The sequence below is a fragment of the Haemaphysalis longicornis genome, unplaced genomic scaffold (assembly GCF_048455015.1).
Source record: "Haemaphysalis longicornis isolate Haplotype H1 unplaced genomic scaffold, Haemaphysalis longicornis Haplotype H1 scaffold_1, whole genome shotgun sequence".
In the NCBI taxonomy this organism is placed as follows: domain Eukaryota; kingdom Metazoa; phylum Arthropoda; class Arachnida; order Ixodida; family Ixodidae; genus Haemaphysalis; species Haemaphysalis longicornis.
In genome coordinates this window covers 264,911,691-264,929,330 of record NW_027526203.1, presented here as the reverse complement: position 1 = coordinate 264,929,330, position 17,640 = coordinate 264,911,691, and the positions used below count along the sequence as shown (strand labels likewise).

Genomic DNA, 17,640 nt, shown 5'->3' with positions numbered 1-17,640 from the left:
ACACACAACTACAAAGAAAGAAAGATGCATTTATTCACAGACACCTATTTGTGTTGTCGTTGTACTTGATTGCTAGAGCGGATCTCAGCTTTGAAATTTCGTGTCAGTACTCCTTTAAGCAGGTGCATTAGCCCTTCTCACGCCCGATTCTTGGCCAATCCCCCACGTGGGTATGTGCCATGTCAGCGGCCAGGCAGCGCGCGCCCATCTCCCCCGTTGCCAAGGAAGACGAGGAAATTCCTGGCCAATCCCCCACGTGGGTATGTGCTATGTCAGCGGCCAGGCTGCGCGCGCCCATCTCCACGTGCGCGGACATCGCCGGTATGTGCTATGTCAGCGGCCAGGCTGCGCGTGCCCATCTCCACGTGCGCGGACATCGCCGGTGGACGCTGGTTCAGGGTCGCTTAAGAAGTGCATTGCACTTAAAACGAGAACACCCCTGAGTGCGTCGAGAATCTCCAAGGTGGCCAAATAAACTCTTAGCCCTCCACTTGTAACTTGCATAACCCATTTTAGATTCAGAGTGTGTAGAACCCTAGCTCACAAAGTTCATCCGGAGCAGGATTGTAAGGACTGCAGGGCATTTGGTTTCGATCCCGTGGCTTTTAATGCTATCACTTTCAGCATTCCCGAGCTCTAAATCCTCAGCCACAGTGGAGCCTTTGGCAGAGGGTGTAGCTTCAATGTTCAAACTCCGCCTTTCCTACATCCCTGCTCTTTTTCCTGTCCCAGAAAAAGAAAGGACACTCGGGTCAATTTTTAAATTTCTTCCAGGATGACTGCTGGGGGTTAGTACCCCTCCTGAAAACATTCTGGGTATGACCATGGTTCTCCAAGACCTTGGGCAAGTCAGTGACACACTCAGAGAACCCAATAAGCCGGAAGCAATGTGGTCCTTCGCGATCTATTTTTTTTAACTTGAGATTTCTTGTCTCGCCCCTTGGGCTGAAGGACCGGCCCTGTCGCAGCTTCATTTTCAAAACTAGCTTTGCATAACCCGCAACTCCTCATTTCGCCGGTAGTTACCCCCCCCCTGACCTTCCCCAGTATGCACTTTAGGAACAAAATGATGCAACGTTTTTAATGACGATGCAAGTACATGTAAAGGCCGACATGTAGGGAGAATTTTAGAAAAATCAGATTTACGTTTATTTTCATATACGCGTCCAAACTTGGGGTTTTCCATTTTGTTTTTCTTCAAACATTCATGCCCATTGCACCTTAATTGTATTATGGTTATAATATTTGGTGTGTTTGTTAAGGCGTGCAAGAAGCACCATTGGCTAAATTTTGATGGCATTTTCTGGCACTATTTAGTGCCAACTAACTAAAAAAAATTGGCCTCCAAGCCAAATGTGATATTTTATAAAAATTTGTAGTTTTGTCAGCAAAAAAATTTTTTTAGACAAATTTACACCAGGCGCAAACTTCGCATAAAATTTACCAATTGCCCCTGATGAATATTTTCGTAGACAGGCATCGCTAAAGTTGGCCGAGGTACAGGGGCAGGTAGTGCCGCGGGTCTGCCTTGTCGCATCGATTTTTTTTTTAATTACCGTATTTTCACGATTCTAATGCGCCTCTGATTGCAATGCGCAGGTAAGTTTACGTCGGAAAACAAAAAATTAATTTGATGCTGATTCTACCGCACTGATGTAAAATACATGACATCGCATACCTGAGAGGAGACATTTTATTTGATGCATGCAACTTCGGCCTTAAAAATCTCTTGATTCATAAGCTTGCTTATTCCAGCTCCTGCAAGCATTAAAAGTAAAGTGGGGAACACGGAACCTGATTTCAGTCTTGGGCCAGATTGTAATGTGCACGCAAATTTTAAGGCTACTTTTAGCAAAAAGTGCGCACTGGAATCGTGTAAATATGGTAGACAAATTTTACCAGATTGGTGAATCTGGACATTACCATCTCCATGGAATGATACAAAAAATTTTCAAGCAAATTGGAGGTGTTGACCAGCCACCCTTTGTTCAATCTTATCTGAAATCGCCCTGAAACATGCGACCCCATTACACCGATAGCGTAATGCCATGTCTATCTCATCAGCCACCAATTGGATCAGTCAGTGGTCATCATAGCAGAACGGTTGTATTATATACGTCCGAAGTCAAATCCAAATTACCTGGACCCAATAGAGTGAAGTATCTGGAGACACGCCAATGAAACTGAGTAACTATCCAAGCATCTTCGTTCCTTTTATTCCTCACGTGCAACCATCAAAACAGTGCATATAGGAGGGAGGGAGACAAGAGCAACGATGGAAATTGCATTTGCTGTAAAAAAATAAGACCATGTTCCATTCTTGTGCAATGAAGCAAACAGGCTCAAACTAGACGAACATTCTCAACGGGAACTACAAGATTAACTCTGCCAGAGACAAAGTCCATCAACAGCGCAGCCATTCCCACAGAATCTGCTACAACTACAGACAAGGCTCACATGCACTCCAACACAAATACACACCACACCATGTGTTTGTAATGGAGCCCTCGTGGACAAGAATCAAGAGACTTCACAAGAGTGAGAGAGCGTCAAAAGAAACAAACAATATGTTCAATATTACCGGGCGAGATGCTCTTTCTCTCACTGACACCAGACAGTGGCATGCTTCTACACGCAGCTATCGCCAGTAGAACTAGTGTCACCATACTGCCGCTCCCAAGGAGAACTAAAAGCTCGCATTCTAAACAAGTGATGACACTTTGTCAGCGTGACTGCTATTAAAAGCACACTCAATACATTTGCACACCCCTACACCTGTGTGTTTTTGTTGCATTTAGCTGACCGGCAAAACAGATGACAGAGCAAAAAGTACAAGCTCACAACTCCGTTTTTCCTTCTGTTGAGCTCCACAACATTGTACCACCTCAGTTTCCCTAAAAGCATGTCCCTATTCTTGAGGCAATTTTAGAGCATGACTTGACAAAAGAAGAAAAAAAATCCTCCCAACCAGCATTCATTAGAGAATGGGCTAGAGCTAGCATGATCATGCATGTGCATAAAACACGCAAAACGTTTCACTTTGAAAGCACAAACATTACTACGGGTCAGAGTGGCATTAATTTGGGCTTACCACAAAATTTCACTTGTTGCTTCGTATGCCACCAGCTCAAGACACCTATCATCGAAGAATTACTCTTTTAGTGAACTGGAATCCCGCACACTGGCAAAGGCATCATTTAGGCTCCCCCGTCTTTTAGACATTCACATGACTGCAGAGGGAGCTGGCAGTAGTATGTTCACCCGAGCAAACTTATCGACTGACAGCGCAAATGAAGTCAGAATTACCAGTTGCTTGTCAACCAACCAGAAAAACGTCCGAACAACTCATGCCAATCAGACATAGACCAAGCCACATTAAAAGAAGCATAAAGTACAAGGAGTCCCTCAATGTGGCAACAGAAATAAAAGGCTGCATAAGAAATTTCCCGAAACGTACAAGGACCTGATCATCACTGTCACGAAAAGCACGCTCTCCAGCCTTACACAAATAAAGAAAAAAGAAGAAAAAAGAGGTGGACAGATGCCATCAGGGTCAGCATCCTTTTAATGGTAAAAATCGAGGCGGTCTCTTTTGGTTTCTCCTATAAGTGAGTGGAAAACTAGCGGGGCAGGCAGCAGCAGCGTCCGGGCGTCCTACTGGTGCAGGTAGACTGCCTGATGCTGGGCCACCTGGAGGAGCGCCTTGAGGCCCGGCAGAAAGCTGCTCGTCTCGGAGAAGTTGGACGTGGACACGAGGTGACTGTGGATGCCCAGGGCAGTGGGGTAGTCGCCCTGCTGGATGGCCTGCACAATCTGGTGCAGGCCCTGCGTCGTTCCTGGGGCCATCTGCACCAGCCACAGAAGGGGGGAGGGGGCAGCAAGGTGACTTCGGTGGCCAGCTACGCCCTCATTACAATTCTTTGCACCGAGACTACTGCCCTCATGGGGCCTCCTTTATGGGTTCAGCAGTTTTTAGGACTTATTTAGGCACTCTTCAAGAAGAAACCTTACCAAAGCACTCTTGCAACCCACCAGCCATGACAACAAACACACATGTTGTGCTTTTCCCTCCTCCATTTCTTACTGCAACCAATTAACGACCTGGGCTATCAACTGCACATTAATTTATTGACCACATTCTGGATTTAAAACGCATGAGTGTGTAAAGAGCTTGTGATACAGTCAAACCTCAATGCAACAAACTTCATTGTAACGAAACCCCCATGTAACAAACCACGTAATATTTTTTAACTTCAAGTGTATGCACACAATGTGTTCTTACCCTCTGTGTAACAGAATCCCGTTTGCCGAAATTTCAATGTGGCGAAGTTTTATGGACAACTAGACACAAAATTTTGGTTGCAGAAGTACATTTTGGCAGATGCAAGCGTCAAAACGGGTCTCTATAAAACGCTAACGCCGACACGGGCCGCCTGATGCCGTGATTGCGCGCCCGCAGCGGCTTGTGCCTTGGCCAGAAAGCAACTCGTGCCATGTGCGGCAGTGGGAGGAACTTGCTCCAATATGGAGGCGCACGCCTCATGGCGGGAGCTTTGAAGCACTCAGGAATGCGAACTGGCCCTGCCAGAGACCACTAAAGGAGCCATGAAGAGAAAACACAAGTTTGGTTCATTCAAAAGATTGCCTCGTTAGAATCATACTGACACCACTTTTAACGTAAACTTCGCTCAAATAAGCCACATAATTAGGAAAAAATGGAATGGCCATGCGACCCACTAGCTCATTTCCCGCAACAGAACCTATGATGTCACACGAGACTGCTCTGCCATTGGCGGAGGGCGGCAAAAGCAAACGAAAATTAGGCAGTGTATAAGCCTGCCGAACGAGCTATTTGCCTTAAATATAGGGCACATTCTTTTTAAAGCCGTAAGAATGGTGGTAAGTGTAAGTTACGAAAGCACATGTAAACATAGAAGTACCGCTGCGTACTGCTGTTGTCGGTACTGTGCGCACTATTCTTGTTTAGCTGCACAGGACTGCGGGGCTTTGGGGTTGTCTCAGACGACACTGGCCGATCGATTGACGCGACGGTGTCTTACGTGAACATATTTGTCGAGCGAGCAGTATGTTTCACGAAACGATTTTCTCCCAGAACGAAAAAAAGGCAGAAAACGACACGCTACGGTATGGTGGCGCCATCTAGGTCCAGTAACGTAAACAAACACGCGAATACCTCAATACCAACTCTGCCGTACAGGGTGGAGACACCCTTTGAACGGTCCCGTGCCTCTGCGATTGGGTCAACTTGCTCAGCGCGTTGTTCGTTTCATTTCCCACGCGACCCAGCAACGCGAAACAAATCAGTTGATTCAAACTTCGCCAGTTAACCGTGTTGCGGCGATACTTTTAGCGCGATTTTGATACGACTTGCTTCGGCGGTGAGCGAGCGATCCAAAATGGCGGCCCCAGCGTGTATGTGTCTCTACCCTGTACGGCAGATCGCGAATCAAGGGATCCTAGGCTGCAGAACGGTCTGTGATGTCATTGCAGCTACGAAAACACACGATTTAGCGGGAAAATCAAAATTTTAACATAAACTGATTAATTTCTCAGTGAATAAAGCAGCGTTTGCATTCGAACAAGCGCTGGGGGCACTACAAAACACGAAATCTTTAAAATAACACAAACTTGTATTTTGTCTTCATGGCTCCTTTAAGGCCCAACCACATGCACGTGCAAAATCGACGTACTCGCGCAACCATGTACGCCAGCGGCAACATAGCTGCTGCCTTTACGCTAACCGACGGCGTCGGAGAGGGCGAGTAACCACACATCGCCGCAATGTGCGTAAACCAATGCGCCGCGCAGTGTGGCTCGACTACCCCGGATTCAGCTTTATGGCGACCAGTTCGTCTGCATTTTAACTCAAATAAAACAAATAATGCCTATCCTTACAAAAGTACATATATTTAATACAGAAACAACTAAAACAGTTCCTGGGGCATTAAAAAACATTAAGGATTAGTAAGCATACTCGGCAGGCACAAAACCCTCCGCTACATTTGGCGCAAACTGCCTTGCTCCCGTAGTTGCTGGTTGCGTCGAGCGTTTTGTCCGGTTGTTTGCTCTCCGTATTTTACAAATTACTTCGTTTTATTGGATAATTAACATTAAAGTTACCTTATTTATCAATTTGCTGTCTTGTTATGCGACCTGACCGCCAGATAGCATCACCGCCAGAGGTCTACGTCAACACCGTGCGCTCAAAAGTTTGCGTCGATGTCTGGCGGGCTTTGACTTGGGCGCAACAAGCGTGTAGCAATGCATTCAGCGTACGCTGGAGTATGCCGAACGTTTTAAAGTGCGAATTTCACCCACAATATCAGCTTTTTACCAGCACGGACAACTTCGTTTGCCCCTCATGTAGTGTTTCAGCGAGCGGTTAAAAGCGGTCGCTGGAGCTACCCGCATCGTGCGGGTGGTCTCCGCAGCTGCGTCAGCGTGCCTGTGGCTTGCGAGGCGTGTTTTTGAGAGCACAAAACACTCCATGCGGTTCCCGCTGATGCCCACATAGACAATTAAGCTCTGACAGAAACAGAAACAAAGCGCCAGTTGTGTATGCACACCACGTTTTCATTTGCAGTAATCGCTTCACACGGTTTACACTTAATTTTAGCTGCGAATTTTCGTGTAGCGAAATTTAAATGTAACGAAGTAAATTACGAATTTTACCGACTTCGTTATATCAAGGTTTGACTGTATTTACTAGTCCTGGAATGTTTCTGCCTCCCTTGCCATTTTTGTTGCCTACGACTAAACAATGCCGCGTTTATTTCACTGTTTTGTTGTTGCCTTTTCTTATTATCCATGTTTGTCCCTATGCGGCACTGCTGTACATTATATTCGCATGTATTCTTTTCACACCACTCCTGTATGTACCACCAATGTCTGTGTATATTCAAATAAATGAACAAATAATAAAAATAAAAGCCCACCATTCCTAACCTACTGCCCTCCTCTTCATTCCCCTCCCTCTCCCATCTATGTTGCCTCAGCCTCTCCAACCCTTTGTTTTTCACTACCCATCACCCTTCTTACACAAGCTCTGCCGCAACAGTCTGCCACGTGACAGGGGTGGAGGGTGAGCAGAACCATTCTTTTTTCCTCCTCCCTCCATCTGCATAAACCCTGTTGTACACTACTTTTCCACCCACAGCACCAGTAGGCTCTCCAGTAATGCCAATGAGTGGCATCACAACAGCATTGCTTTGGAATGGCAGAAAAGTTTTTTTTTTTAACGTCGATTCAACTAAAGCTGCAATATAATAAATTTCTTTATTTCTCATTTTCTGCTCCATGAAACACCAAAGACATTTTTTTTTGCGATTTAACGCAGTAAGTTTCTATCGCACTTTCAACTTTTAAGCTGTGGTGACCTCCCACATCCACGACACGTGGAGATGCAGTTGCAGTAAAAAAAACCCCCAGCCACGCTCCCTCAAGCTCTCCAAAGTTCCCACCAAAGTACAAAGAGAAAGTGCTGTGCAAATTTAGAGCAGCACTAAAACGCAAGGGCATTTGAAATGCTACAAATATACAGGCACCCATACTGCCAGCTCCTACCATTTATACTCTCCAAGGATTCGAAATGCCAGGCCACAGCGAATGAAACATAGCTTTTATTTTTGGCTTGTCGCCACTATGCCCTGTCACTGCGAGACAAAAATGTACACACACACACACACCTCTCGTGAGAGAAGCTGCAAGAAGGAGAGCTCACTCACCGCATTTTCTCGTAACCTGTCATACAAGTTTTCGAGCTTCCTCGCAACATCATCCAACTTCCGCTTGACTTGCTGCCGAGGAGATGAAAAATACATCGTCTCAGTATCACTTTTTTCTACATGATATGTTGCAAACTTGGCATAGCTTGTGTGCTTTTATAGAAAATAAACTTACTTTCTTTAAACGTTAAATCAACCCTTAACTGGATAAGCAGACCACAGACCGAAGGAATGGTCTGTGGTGTGACATAAGAGGCACAAGAAACACAGATGCACTCATTGGCAAGCAACTACAGTCTACGCTCGTTACAGCGGATCCAGCAACAACGAACTTTCGGTTACAACTGACCATTTCTGTTGGTTTGTCTGGTCCCCATATGCATTTTAAATGGAGTCCGCTCTGCTCACAACGGACCCGGCTAGAGCAGACTATCGGCTACAACAGACTAAATTTTAGGCGAAAATTGTTTCGACTGAAAGTTTATAGTGGACTTCCGCGATGCCGGCACCCGATGTGCTTTTTCTTTGTTTATTTTTGCAAGAAAACTGTTATGTCTGGCAACATTGCTGGCAGCCGGGTCATTGGCGCAACCAAGCCAAGCCAGTGCCAGTGGCTTTTTTTTTTTGTGTGTGCGACTAGCGGCATGAGTGGCAGGGTAGCTGATTTTACTGTCGGATAAATTAAGCGTAATTAACGCTGTTGAACATGGGGAAAAACAGGCCGACATCGCCAGAAGTACAGGCCTGTCTAAGCAGACAGTCCACTCTACCGTCAAGAACAAGGCCGCTGCCGATAAACGCGATTCCGGTGAGATTGAAAACAGGGCTATCGAATACTCGAAGTGGTGCACTCGGAGGAGAGTCTGCTCTAGTCAGTTTTTTTATGTAATAAAAAACTCGGGTTCAGTGAAGTTCGGCTTTTATTATTCCCATTCCGTTCGGTGAAAAAGGTAAGAAATGCCTCAAGTAGGGGGGTTGTTCCCCATCCATTGTGTGCAATCTGCCGGTAACCGTGCGCAGTCCAACTGGTCTATATCATGCGTCTTTACACTCTTGACCGCATGCGCTAGGCCTTCTCCTAGTGCCGGGGCTAAGCTTTGGAAACGGTGTTTACGCAATTCTTTGCCCTCGCGCGAACACTGTGCAGAGGTGTTGCAGGCGTTTAGAAAGACCAAAGTGTATGTACTATGCATATGCAATGTCGATCAAAGTACCCACTTTAGGGCTCATACCCCCCCCCCCCCCCCCCCCCGAGCAGACCGACGTCGGATGCTGTCGGAAGCTACTGCACTACTCCGCGGCTGGTGCTGCCGCCATGTTGCCGGCGCCTTCCGCTCGGCACGCACCGTCCGGGTGGTTTCCACTGTGGCGTCGGGGCGCCTCTCAGGCGTGCGCGGCGGGCGCGTTTTCGCTTGCAGAAGAACCAGAAAACGTTTCATGCGGTTCATGCTTTCGTCGCGCGCGAACGTGTTGCGTTCGGTAACTTCTTGGGGGCCTCCAACACTGGTTTCCCCTATTCTAAAACTGTGTGGGCAGGCCCCGAAGTGGTTTTCCCTGACTGGTACTACTTGATTGAAAAATTCCCTGACAATTCCCTGACAATTCCCCGACTTTTCCCGGTGGCTCAAAATTCCCTGACTTTTCCCTGTTTTCCCGGTCGCTAGACACCCTGTCAACCCAGTGTGTGTGGTTAAAAGCCTTCTCGGCTTGTGCCAGAGTGAAGTGACTTGCTGTTCGACCCCGCAAATCGCATGAATTGAGTGCGATGTATATGACAAACTGGAGGCAAAAGATGGCATTTTATTTTTGTGCTTCCGCCTCGGAGTGCAAACAGTTACGTTGTCACATCGCATGTGTTCAAAACGGATTTCTGGATTGTTTTCGAGTCGAATAAAATGTATACGTAAAACCCAGTTCTTTGGTTCTGTGTGATTACTAAAACAAGTAACCTCGGGGCCTCAATGCTTCCGCTATAGAGTGAGCTTATGTAGGAGAATATTTATATCATGTTGTGCATGTTTTGCATACAATGCTAACAGGAAGGTGCTTGGTTCCGCTGGTTGGGTAGTTGTGCAAAATTCCGGGTGCTCGTTCAGCCAGATGAGTGTCGCTTTGCATTCAATTCAACAGATGGCGCTATAAGTGTTAGCGGGCCGCAAAGCATAGCCGACGAAGCGCTGTACTAAAACTCTCCGCATGGTGCCAACGTAGCGTGCCACAGAAACGTAACATTTAACGTACGCAAAGGCACAAAACGCTATACTAAAACTCTATTACTTCTGTTTTTAAGTGGTGTTCGGTTGAGTAATTATAAATAAAGAATGACTGAAAGGTAGGTTGTGATATATGGTTGGATTCACCCATGTCTTGTCTACAGCGCGGTACTGCTCCCGTGACATTCGTTACCCTGGTCTACGCTGTATGCGCCTGTAGTTGAGCTTTGTTTTCATGAACTTGGAGGCAAGAAATTGTCTTCTTTCAAACTAAAATATGCTCACTACAATTACTCAAAAATATGTCCTTTGAAATGGACTACGCATTGGATATATCAAACTCTAAGCACAATTATAACTACCTGTAAAACATGGCATTATGTAGCTGCAATGACAGGCTTCTCTGCAAGACAGCTTTAGCAAAAATGGAGTCAGCAGCTCCTTTTATCTGCCTCTATATGTACAGCAACTTTTTGGACCAGTTTGCCAAAGCTCCAGATGTGCAAACACACACAAGCGAGCCACAGAATTCTAGTTCAAACTACTTATCACCCATTTCAAGAGCACACACTCGGCTTTTCGACTTATCAGTCCTGGTTAGTCCATGGGTATTCTGGAACTGATAATCGAGTTGGCCTAAAGTATATAGGCTTGTTTCCTGTGCGCACAGAAAAATGGTTCATGGTTATGCTCTCGAACAACCGAGCTTGCTTCCAAAAAAATTTTTTTAATAAAGTAACAGAAGAAATGCTAACACGTTATGTGTGTCTTTAATTATTTCAACACTTACTATGCGTGCCGCCTCACTGTCTTAGTACAGCATTTCTCACTGGGACGTGAAGTGTGTACAGCTTCCATCCGCAAATTATTTTGGAAAAAAGAGTTATTTTTGAAGCATCTACCAGTCTAAACCAATGTAATCTTTCCCACAATACAGTTAAAAAAAGAAATGCCTCAGCCCATCAAAGAAACCACTGCTTGCGGTTATAGCAACCACTTTATTCACAGGAGCTAGAACCCTCATAGTGCAAAGTGAAAGCTATTCAAGAGGGGGAAGCATGCACGACATCAACATCAACAAGCTCACATGTAGAAAATCTAGTGTGAACGGTGTCACAGGTGTTTTGCAGTTGCTGCGTTTCCTTTCTTGCTTGAGTGTACGTCCATTTTGTTTCTGTTTGCAGAGCAGCTATTCCGTAATCATAGTTTTTAGGACTGCATGTGGAAGCAAGCAGGTACGACGCCATTTTGAAGGGCTTTTTTCCCCCATTTGCATTCACATGATTTGCTGAGGGCATGAGGCATATCTTAGTCACACTCTCTACTAGCTTGGAGTGGCCAGATTCTGAAGGCAAAAGAGCCTTCCCAATTGTTCTGAAAAAAAAAAAAAAAAAAAAAAAAAAAAAAAAAAAAAAAAAAAAAAAAAAAAAAGAAGAAGAAGAAAGAAAGAAAGAAACATACGGCCCATGATCCAGAAACATTCGGTTCCACAGGTTTTTGACCACTAGTTATGAATTAGAAGACACAAATAAGGCTCACCACAGAACAGTGATTAGGGGCATACCACCGAGGCGACAACAGCATTTTCGTGACCGCGCCTACGAATACAAATTCAAATTTTGGCACTCTCCGAGCCCTTCTGGACCGCTAACGCCATCCAAATGGTAAAGGAGTGAGTATTTTATCAGTTTCGCTTTCGAGTTTCGTTTTTCCGCCGCAAAGGGGGAGGGGGGAATTTTTAAATGTCCTTCCCCAGCGGGAAGACGAGCTCACGTGGTTTCAGTTATGGCATCGCCACCGCTCGCCGATGCTTCGTGCGAACGGTGAATTTCAATGGATTCGGATGTATCTGAGCTTGAATCTGTGCATGATGGTAGCAGCACAGACACAGAAGAAGACTTCGATTCGTCAGACTTCAGTACGGACAGCCAAATGGAGTCAAGTCACCCCGGACCATCCCCAGGTGTGCGCCGGTGAGTTTCACTTTCTTCTCTGGTCGCTCTATCGTGGGCGCACGTTGTTGTTAAAGGGGCACTGACACAAAATTTTTAAGGCGAGATAACGTCGGAGATAGATTGGTGGGAACACATATACATCATCTGCAAAATATCAGCGGCGAATACAGCCTAGAACATATTTAAAATCAATTTTGAAGTGTGCGAAACGCAACCGAGCAGCCAGCAGAGGACCACGCGCAATTGTAAATAAACAACATCCAAACACGTCACGAGTTTGTGTTTGCCGCTTCCGCACTACCGGCGTTTTACGCGGGCTCGCCCAGCTCGCCGCTCCAATCGGAGGGCCGGAGGGCGGAGCTTCTGCTCTCGAGAACGAACGACCCGATCGTTGGCGGCGGAGGCGCCGTGATTTCGTCAGCTAATCGGGCAGCTGGCCGCGACCATAGTTCTACAGCGATTCCAGGCACTCTGTTTCTATTACTGCTTATTACCATTGGATGCGAAAACGCGCCGGAGGCACGAAAAGCCCACTGAACTAGCCGCACGGTCGCTGTGCAGGCGGCGGCCACGGCCGCGAAGTGGCCCAGGCCGGCGCAGGTAGCTCGAGTGATAGCTTGTTACCGCTGCACAAAATTGTCCCCAAGTCCCGACCATAGTGGCTTACATGAGAAAGGAGTTAATGATGCGATGGCGGGTTGCATTAAAAATTGTCATCTGCACCGCTTACGAGAGCGGCACTCGAATATCCGCCGCAGTGCTGAGCCGAACACATCTGTAGGCGGACCTGTAGGCAGACCGGCCGGCTGCTCCCAGCGCGCGTCTTGCCACCCACCGTCTCGAGCGTCGCGCGTCGTTCTTTAGCCGTGGTAGCATTCGCACTCGCAGCGCCTGCGTCACATCCACGGTCGCTTTTTAATTAAGCGCCTCACGAGATCAGTACGTGGGGGCATTCGCAGAAACTGCCGTCGATGCGGATTCAACAGTGCTACGGCGGCTCTGCTCTGTGATATCCCTCCGACGGTCACGTGGTCAGCTTTGTTCACACAAAATCCACAAAATCCATCGTTTCGCGGCACTCGCTGAAACCGAAACTGCGACTGGCCGCATTTAAAATCCCTCTAATTAAACAACCGTCGCACGCTGAAGCAAATGAGGTTTCTACAGGTTATAAGTAGGTCACTAGCTACTTATCGCAACGAAAAAAACAAGATGCTAAATTTTTGTGTCAGTGCCCCTTTAACAGATCCGGGCTGTTCTAAAGGCCACAGCTCTTATCTGCTGGGTGTTGACTTCGTTCGGGCGAGACCATTTGGCGTCGACTGCACAAAGATGATAGGTTTCTCCACGAAGATGGCTTGGAGTTGACCTTAGCGTAGCGCTCCGGAGCAGCATGCGGCTGCTAGTGTTTATATTTATATTTTTGTATGTAAATAACTTTTGTACTTACACTGCTCATGCTTGCATTATTATTCAATGAGCGTTTTATGTTCAAAGTGTATATTTCAAGTTGTTTTTATGCCTCCCGTGAGCAAAGTAGCTTTGTTAATTTTTTGCACCACACTCACAGGGTTTGTGGAAGCCTGGACACAATTCTGCCGTAGGTTCTCGAAAACGTCCTGGAGAACCTGGTTTTCCTTGGGGATGGGGCCCTTCTCCTTTGGTGGTGGTGGTGCAGGCGGAGACACAGGCGCCGCCGCCTGACATGTGGGAAAAACGAAGCACACAAAACATTGTGTCACACAGCTGAAGTCAATGTGAAGACCCACACATACACACACATGCATCACACATGCAATGGAAACATTCCGCTGCTAGTCCCACCTAGGAGAAGTTCTGTAACTGGAAGAAGGACATTATTCACTATGCCCAGTAGTGTAAAATTTGGCATTGGTAAAGGGCCCTCTACACCACTCCTGCTATGCAGATCCATTATTGTTAACCCTTTCAGGGTCACGGACGTACATATACGTCCTCTGCAAACACCTTCAAAATGGTCAATAACGTATATGTACGTCATCGCTTGTATGTTTAAAAAGCGAGCCTTTTTCGCCAACTTCTCTTGCTTGGCATGTGCTGCCACACTGCGGAAATACGTCAAACTATTCTCTTGCGCCGATGGTTCTTCTTTTTATTTTTTTATGATTGACTTCAGCGGCGCACCGGCTATCGCTTGCGCATCCAGTAATGGGGGGGCGCGCTGGGTGTCGCCCACCGGGCGCCTCTCGCTTCTTGCGCCTGCCACAGACCAAGGGTGCCGGCGAAGCTGATGAGGCTCTTCTCTCCTTTTTTTTTTTTGTATTTTACAGGAGCGGTGTGCCATCTATCACTCGCGCATCCGGCTGCGCGTGCGTGCACGCAGCAGCTGGTTTCGGTATCGTCCCCCGGGCGCTTCCCGCTTTTTGCGCCTGCGAAACTGATGTCTATCTGATTTTGGCCCTCAAAAAGTGCCGGCTTGTTACTCTCTCGTTTTTATTTAGAATTTTTCTTGTGTTACTCACGAATAAACCACATGTATGTAACAACACAAACGATTTTTTTGTCACTTTATGGTCACCCTAAAAAAATTACTATAATTTTTTCTCGAAATAGATTCATCCAAAAATTTAAATCAGCAATAACAAAAATCGACCCTGGGGGGTCGCATTTGGCGAAAAAATTCGACCCTCAAAGGGTTAAAAAAAGAAAACTTCTTTGCCTGTCTCCAGGGGTGAATTTTTATCACTGTACTCAGATTTCAGGCAATCCAAACCCGCTACAATGCCCTACAAAAACATCATGAAACAAGAACAGACAGCAAATGCCACTGCCACATTCTACATTGCAATGACAAACATGCTATGGTTCGGCATTGACTACCTTGAAAAAGCCCATGATTTCTGAGTGGTAATGATTTATCGTGTTTGAGTTTAAGTGCAGTCAAACCCAGGCATATCAGGTATGGCAATAATGTAAATAAATCATTCAATATATTGATGATTTGCATACAAAAATATGCTAATGTAAGTGCATCCTACGGTGTACGCATACTGCGGACATTTGCTCACCCCTCCGAACTTTAAAGAGGGCTCACTGACTGATCCATTACAGAACCGCAACGTTCATAAACAGAGACACACAAAAAACACTTCATTAGATGAAAAAAAGAGCTGCTGAGCTCGACCTTTTTCTCATTACGAGCACTTAAGGTCCTTATAGAACAAGGCACAATGTTATTTATTCACTGCAGATGTGAAATTCCAACTCCCTCTATCCCACCACAACGAGAAATTGTGCTGAATGCCGGTGCCGGCTCAACAGTTACACACATGTAACGGGAAACAAAATGAACTGAAAAGCTGAGTGGCTGTGAATGAATTCGGGGGGGGGGGGGGAAGGGCCTAGCAGGAGGGAACACTTCGGCTACAAGGCTATCATTGACACACTTCCGTCCTTGTGATTTTTTTCCCTCTTCTCTTTCTCATCACACGCTTCCTCTTTGTTGAGCCACAGATGGCTGAGGGTTGTGTGCAGCGGACGAAAACGAATCCCAGCAGATCGCAGAAGGAGCAATGGGAGTCATAGGTGTAAGCTTAGCGGAGCTTACCCCTATGCAACACTGCTATACGCTATACATTTAGATTAAATTCTTAAGGGGAACTTCTGATAGATAGGTGTAGACAACCTTTCTAAATAACCTGGTTTGATATAACTGGGTTCGACTGTAATGCTCGACAAACCACCACTTTAGCTCGCAATATAACCGGCACACACAGCACAAGGATTGAAGCAGGTGCGATTGTGTTAGTAGAACAGCCAACAACCCAAGAGAAACAAAACGGGTTAGCTGAATGCGTGCACACTGAATTACACTTTCATGCAACTAGGTTGCACATCTGTAGCTGCTCAAACAGGAGTTTGGGCAAAGCGAGTGACAAGCTTCACATGTTTGCACAGGACTAAAATCACGAATAAAAAAAACGAGAAAGAATGCCATATCATTCCCCACAATTTTTTTTTAAATACAAAAATTAAAAGCCAGAAAAAAAAAATGATATTTTTCTTACTTGACTTACTCAGCATCCCTATTTTTAGGGCACAAAATAGATACCCCTTCAATACCCGATTTCTGAGGGCGATTGTAGATGACAAAACAGCATTAAAAATCACTGGGCTAGAATCTTGCGCAACGGCGGGTTGATTTTCCCCCTATGCCTGAGACAGGGGCAACTAGAGCCGCTTAAACAAGCTGTAATCCAGAGTGAGGGCATTAACGAACATTTTATTTCGTTCCGTACTTTACGTCGCTGACATCAGCTGGTATCAGCTGCTCCATGCACTAGCTTGCAGCTCAACTGATGAAAGGACTCCACTCCCAGACTCTACAAAGAGATCTTGACATACTCGCATAGGCATTGCAAAGTGGGTAATATATGTATTTGCAACGCCACTTACTATTCGACTGAGAAGCTTCCCTGGATGTTCTGATCAAGACTTGATCGACGCACAATTATGATGCCCTGCACCCATGGTGCCACCTCCTCTCCCCAGTAACTACAGGTCGTTCTCGCATGTAACTACAGGTCGTTCATACAATTTGCCTTCTTCTTGTTTCTTTCTCCCCCCCCTCTCTCTAAAATTAACGCTGGGCTTGCCACACGCCCTCCCAAACACCTGGCTGCAGTCTCGCAAGCATACAGATTCCCCAGTTGCTGACGACAAGGCTTACTTACAGCGACGAGTGGATTGAGGATTGAAAGGTGAGGAGGAGGATTCTTCACCAAAGGAGAAACCCAACGAAAAGAAACAAAGCATAAGTAGACCAGCCACCACCACATAAAAGCCACCACCACGACAACAAAAGCAGAATGACCGCTCACTGGCCTCAACTGCGCTCACAGCAACAAAACAGAAGAAAAAGAAAAGGTACGTTCACGCCAGCAATGTACAATGGAAATATGAAATAGGTGCAACACTGTACAGTCAAAGCAGTTATAACAAAACCAAATGCAATGAACTGGGCAGTAGATGCAAGAAACACCAAGATCGAAATGCCATACTTATTTCATACTGAAATACGTCAACTGTAGCTAAGGTGCCCTTGATTTCACTAATAAAAAAAAAATGCAGAAATTTGCATGCATAACTAAGCAAAACTTGAGAGATAGTGTCATAAAATGGCAACCGTGTATTTTTTTTTTTCACAATCGGGAAGCCACTGCAATTTTTTTTTTTGTTACTTTCCCATTTTTTGCTCATCTGCAAAAAAAAAAAAAAAAAAAAAAAAAAAGAAGCAGAGGTGTTCACGTTTCCTGCACAGCTTCGCGACTTCCAATTGGCCCACAGATTGTACACTGAAGACAGGGTGATCCTTCAGCAAATCACAAGTCACAATACACTCGCACATAACACATGCCCCTGACCAAAACATAACCAAGCACAACTGGAAGAATTTCAGTATGCTTGGGACCATGACACTTTTGCTTTACAAGCGCGCAAATATGATTTGCCCCAACTCTGGCAGATGGCACCGATGCACAAGGCAATCAGTCCCAACAAATGCACTCACTGTGGTAAAGGAGTCTTCATAATGAAATGGCAATACGACATCAACTTCAATGACGGTGCTACGATTCTGTGCTGTTGCTAAAGTAGGTTTTGCCTCGCATCCCACTGAACACACATTTAACTGTTTTTGGAAACAAGAGGCAAGTCTGAACCAGGTCAGAATGGCATGCGTAATGTATC

The 17,640-nt window shown here is 45.9% G+C and overlaps 1 protein-coding gene across 4 annotated transcripts in view; it reads right to left on the bottom strand.

Annotated features, from left to right (window-relative positions):
* Positions 1-2,178: 2,178 nt before the first annotated feature.
* The window catches only part of Sec31 (COPII coat complex component secretory 31), an 81,028-nt gene continuing 65,566 nt past the window's right edge, over positions 2,179-17,640 (bottom strand). For 3 of the 4 annotated variants that reach the window (XM_077676928.1, XM_077676933.1, XM_077676942.1), the window contains exons 24-27: positions 16,626-16,667; positions 13,482-13,613; positions 7,746-7,817; positions 2,179-3,846 (exon numbers count right to left, since the gene is read on the bottom strand). In XM_077676928.1, coding sequence (XP_077533054.1) covers positions 3,655-3,846; positions 7,746-7,817; positions 13,482-13,613; positions 16,626-16,667 — 438 coding nt within the window. In that variant the 3' untranslated portion in view covers positions 2,179-3,654. The remainder of the gene's footprint in view (positions 3,847-7,745; positions 7,818-13,481; positions 13,614-16,625; positions 16,668-17,640) is intronic. The other variant, XM_077676949.1, reaches the window with a different exon arrangement.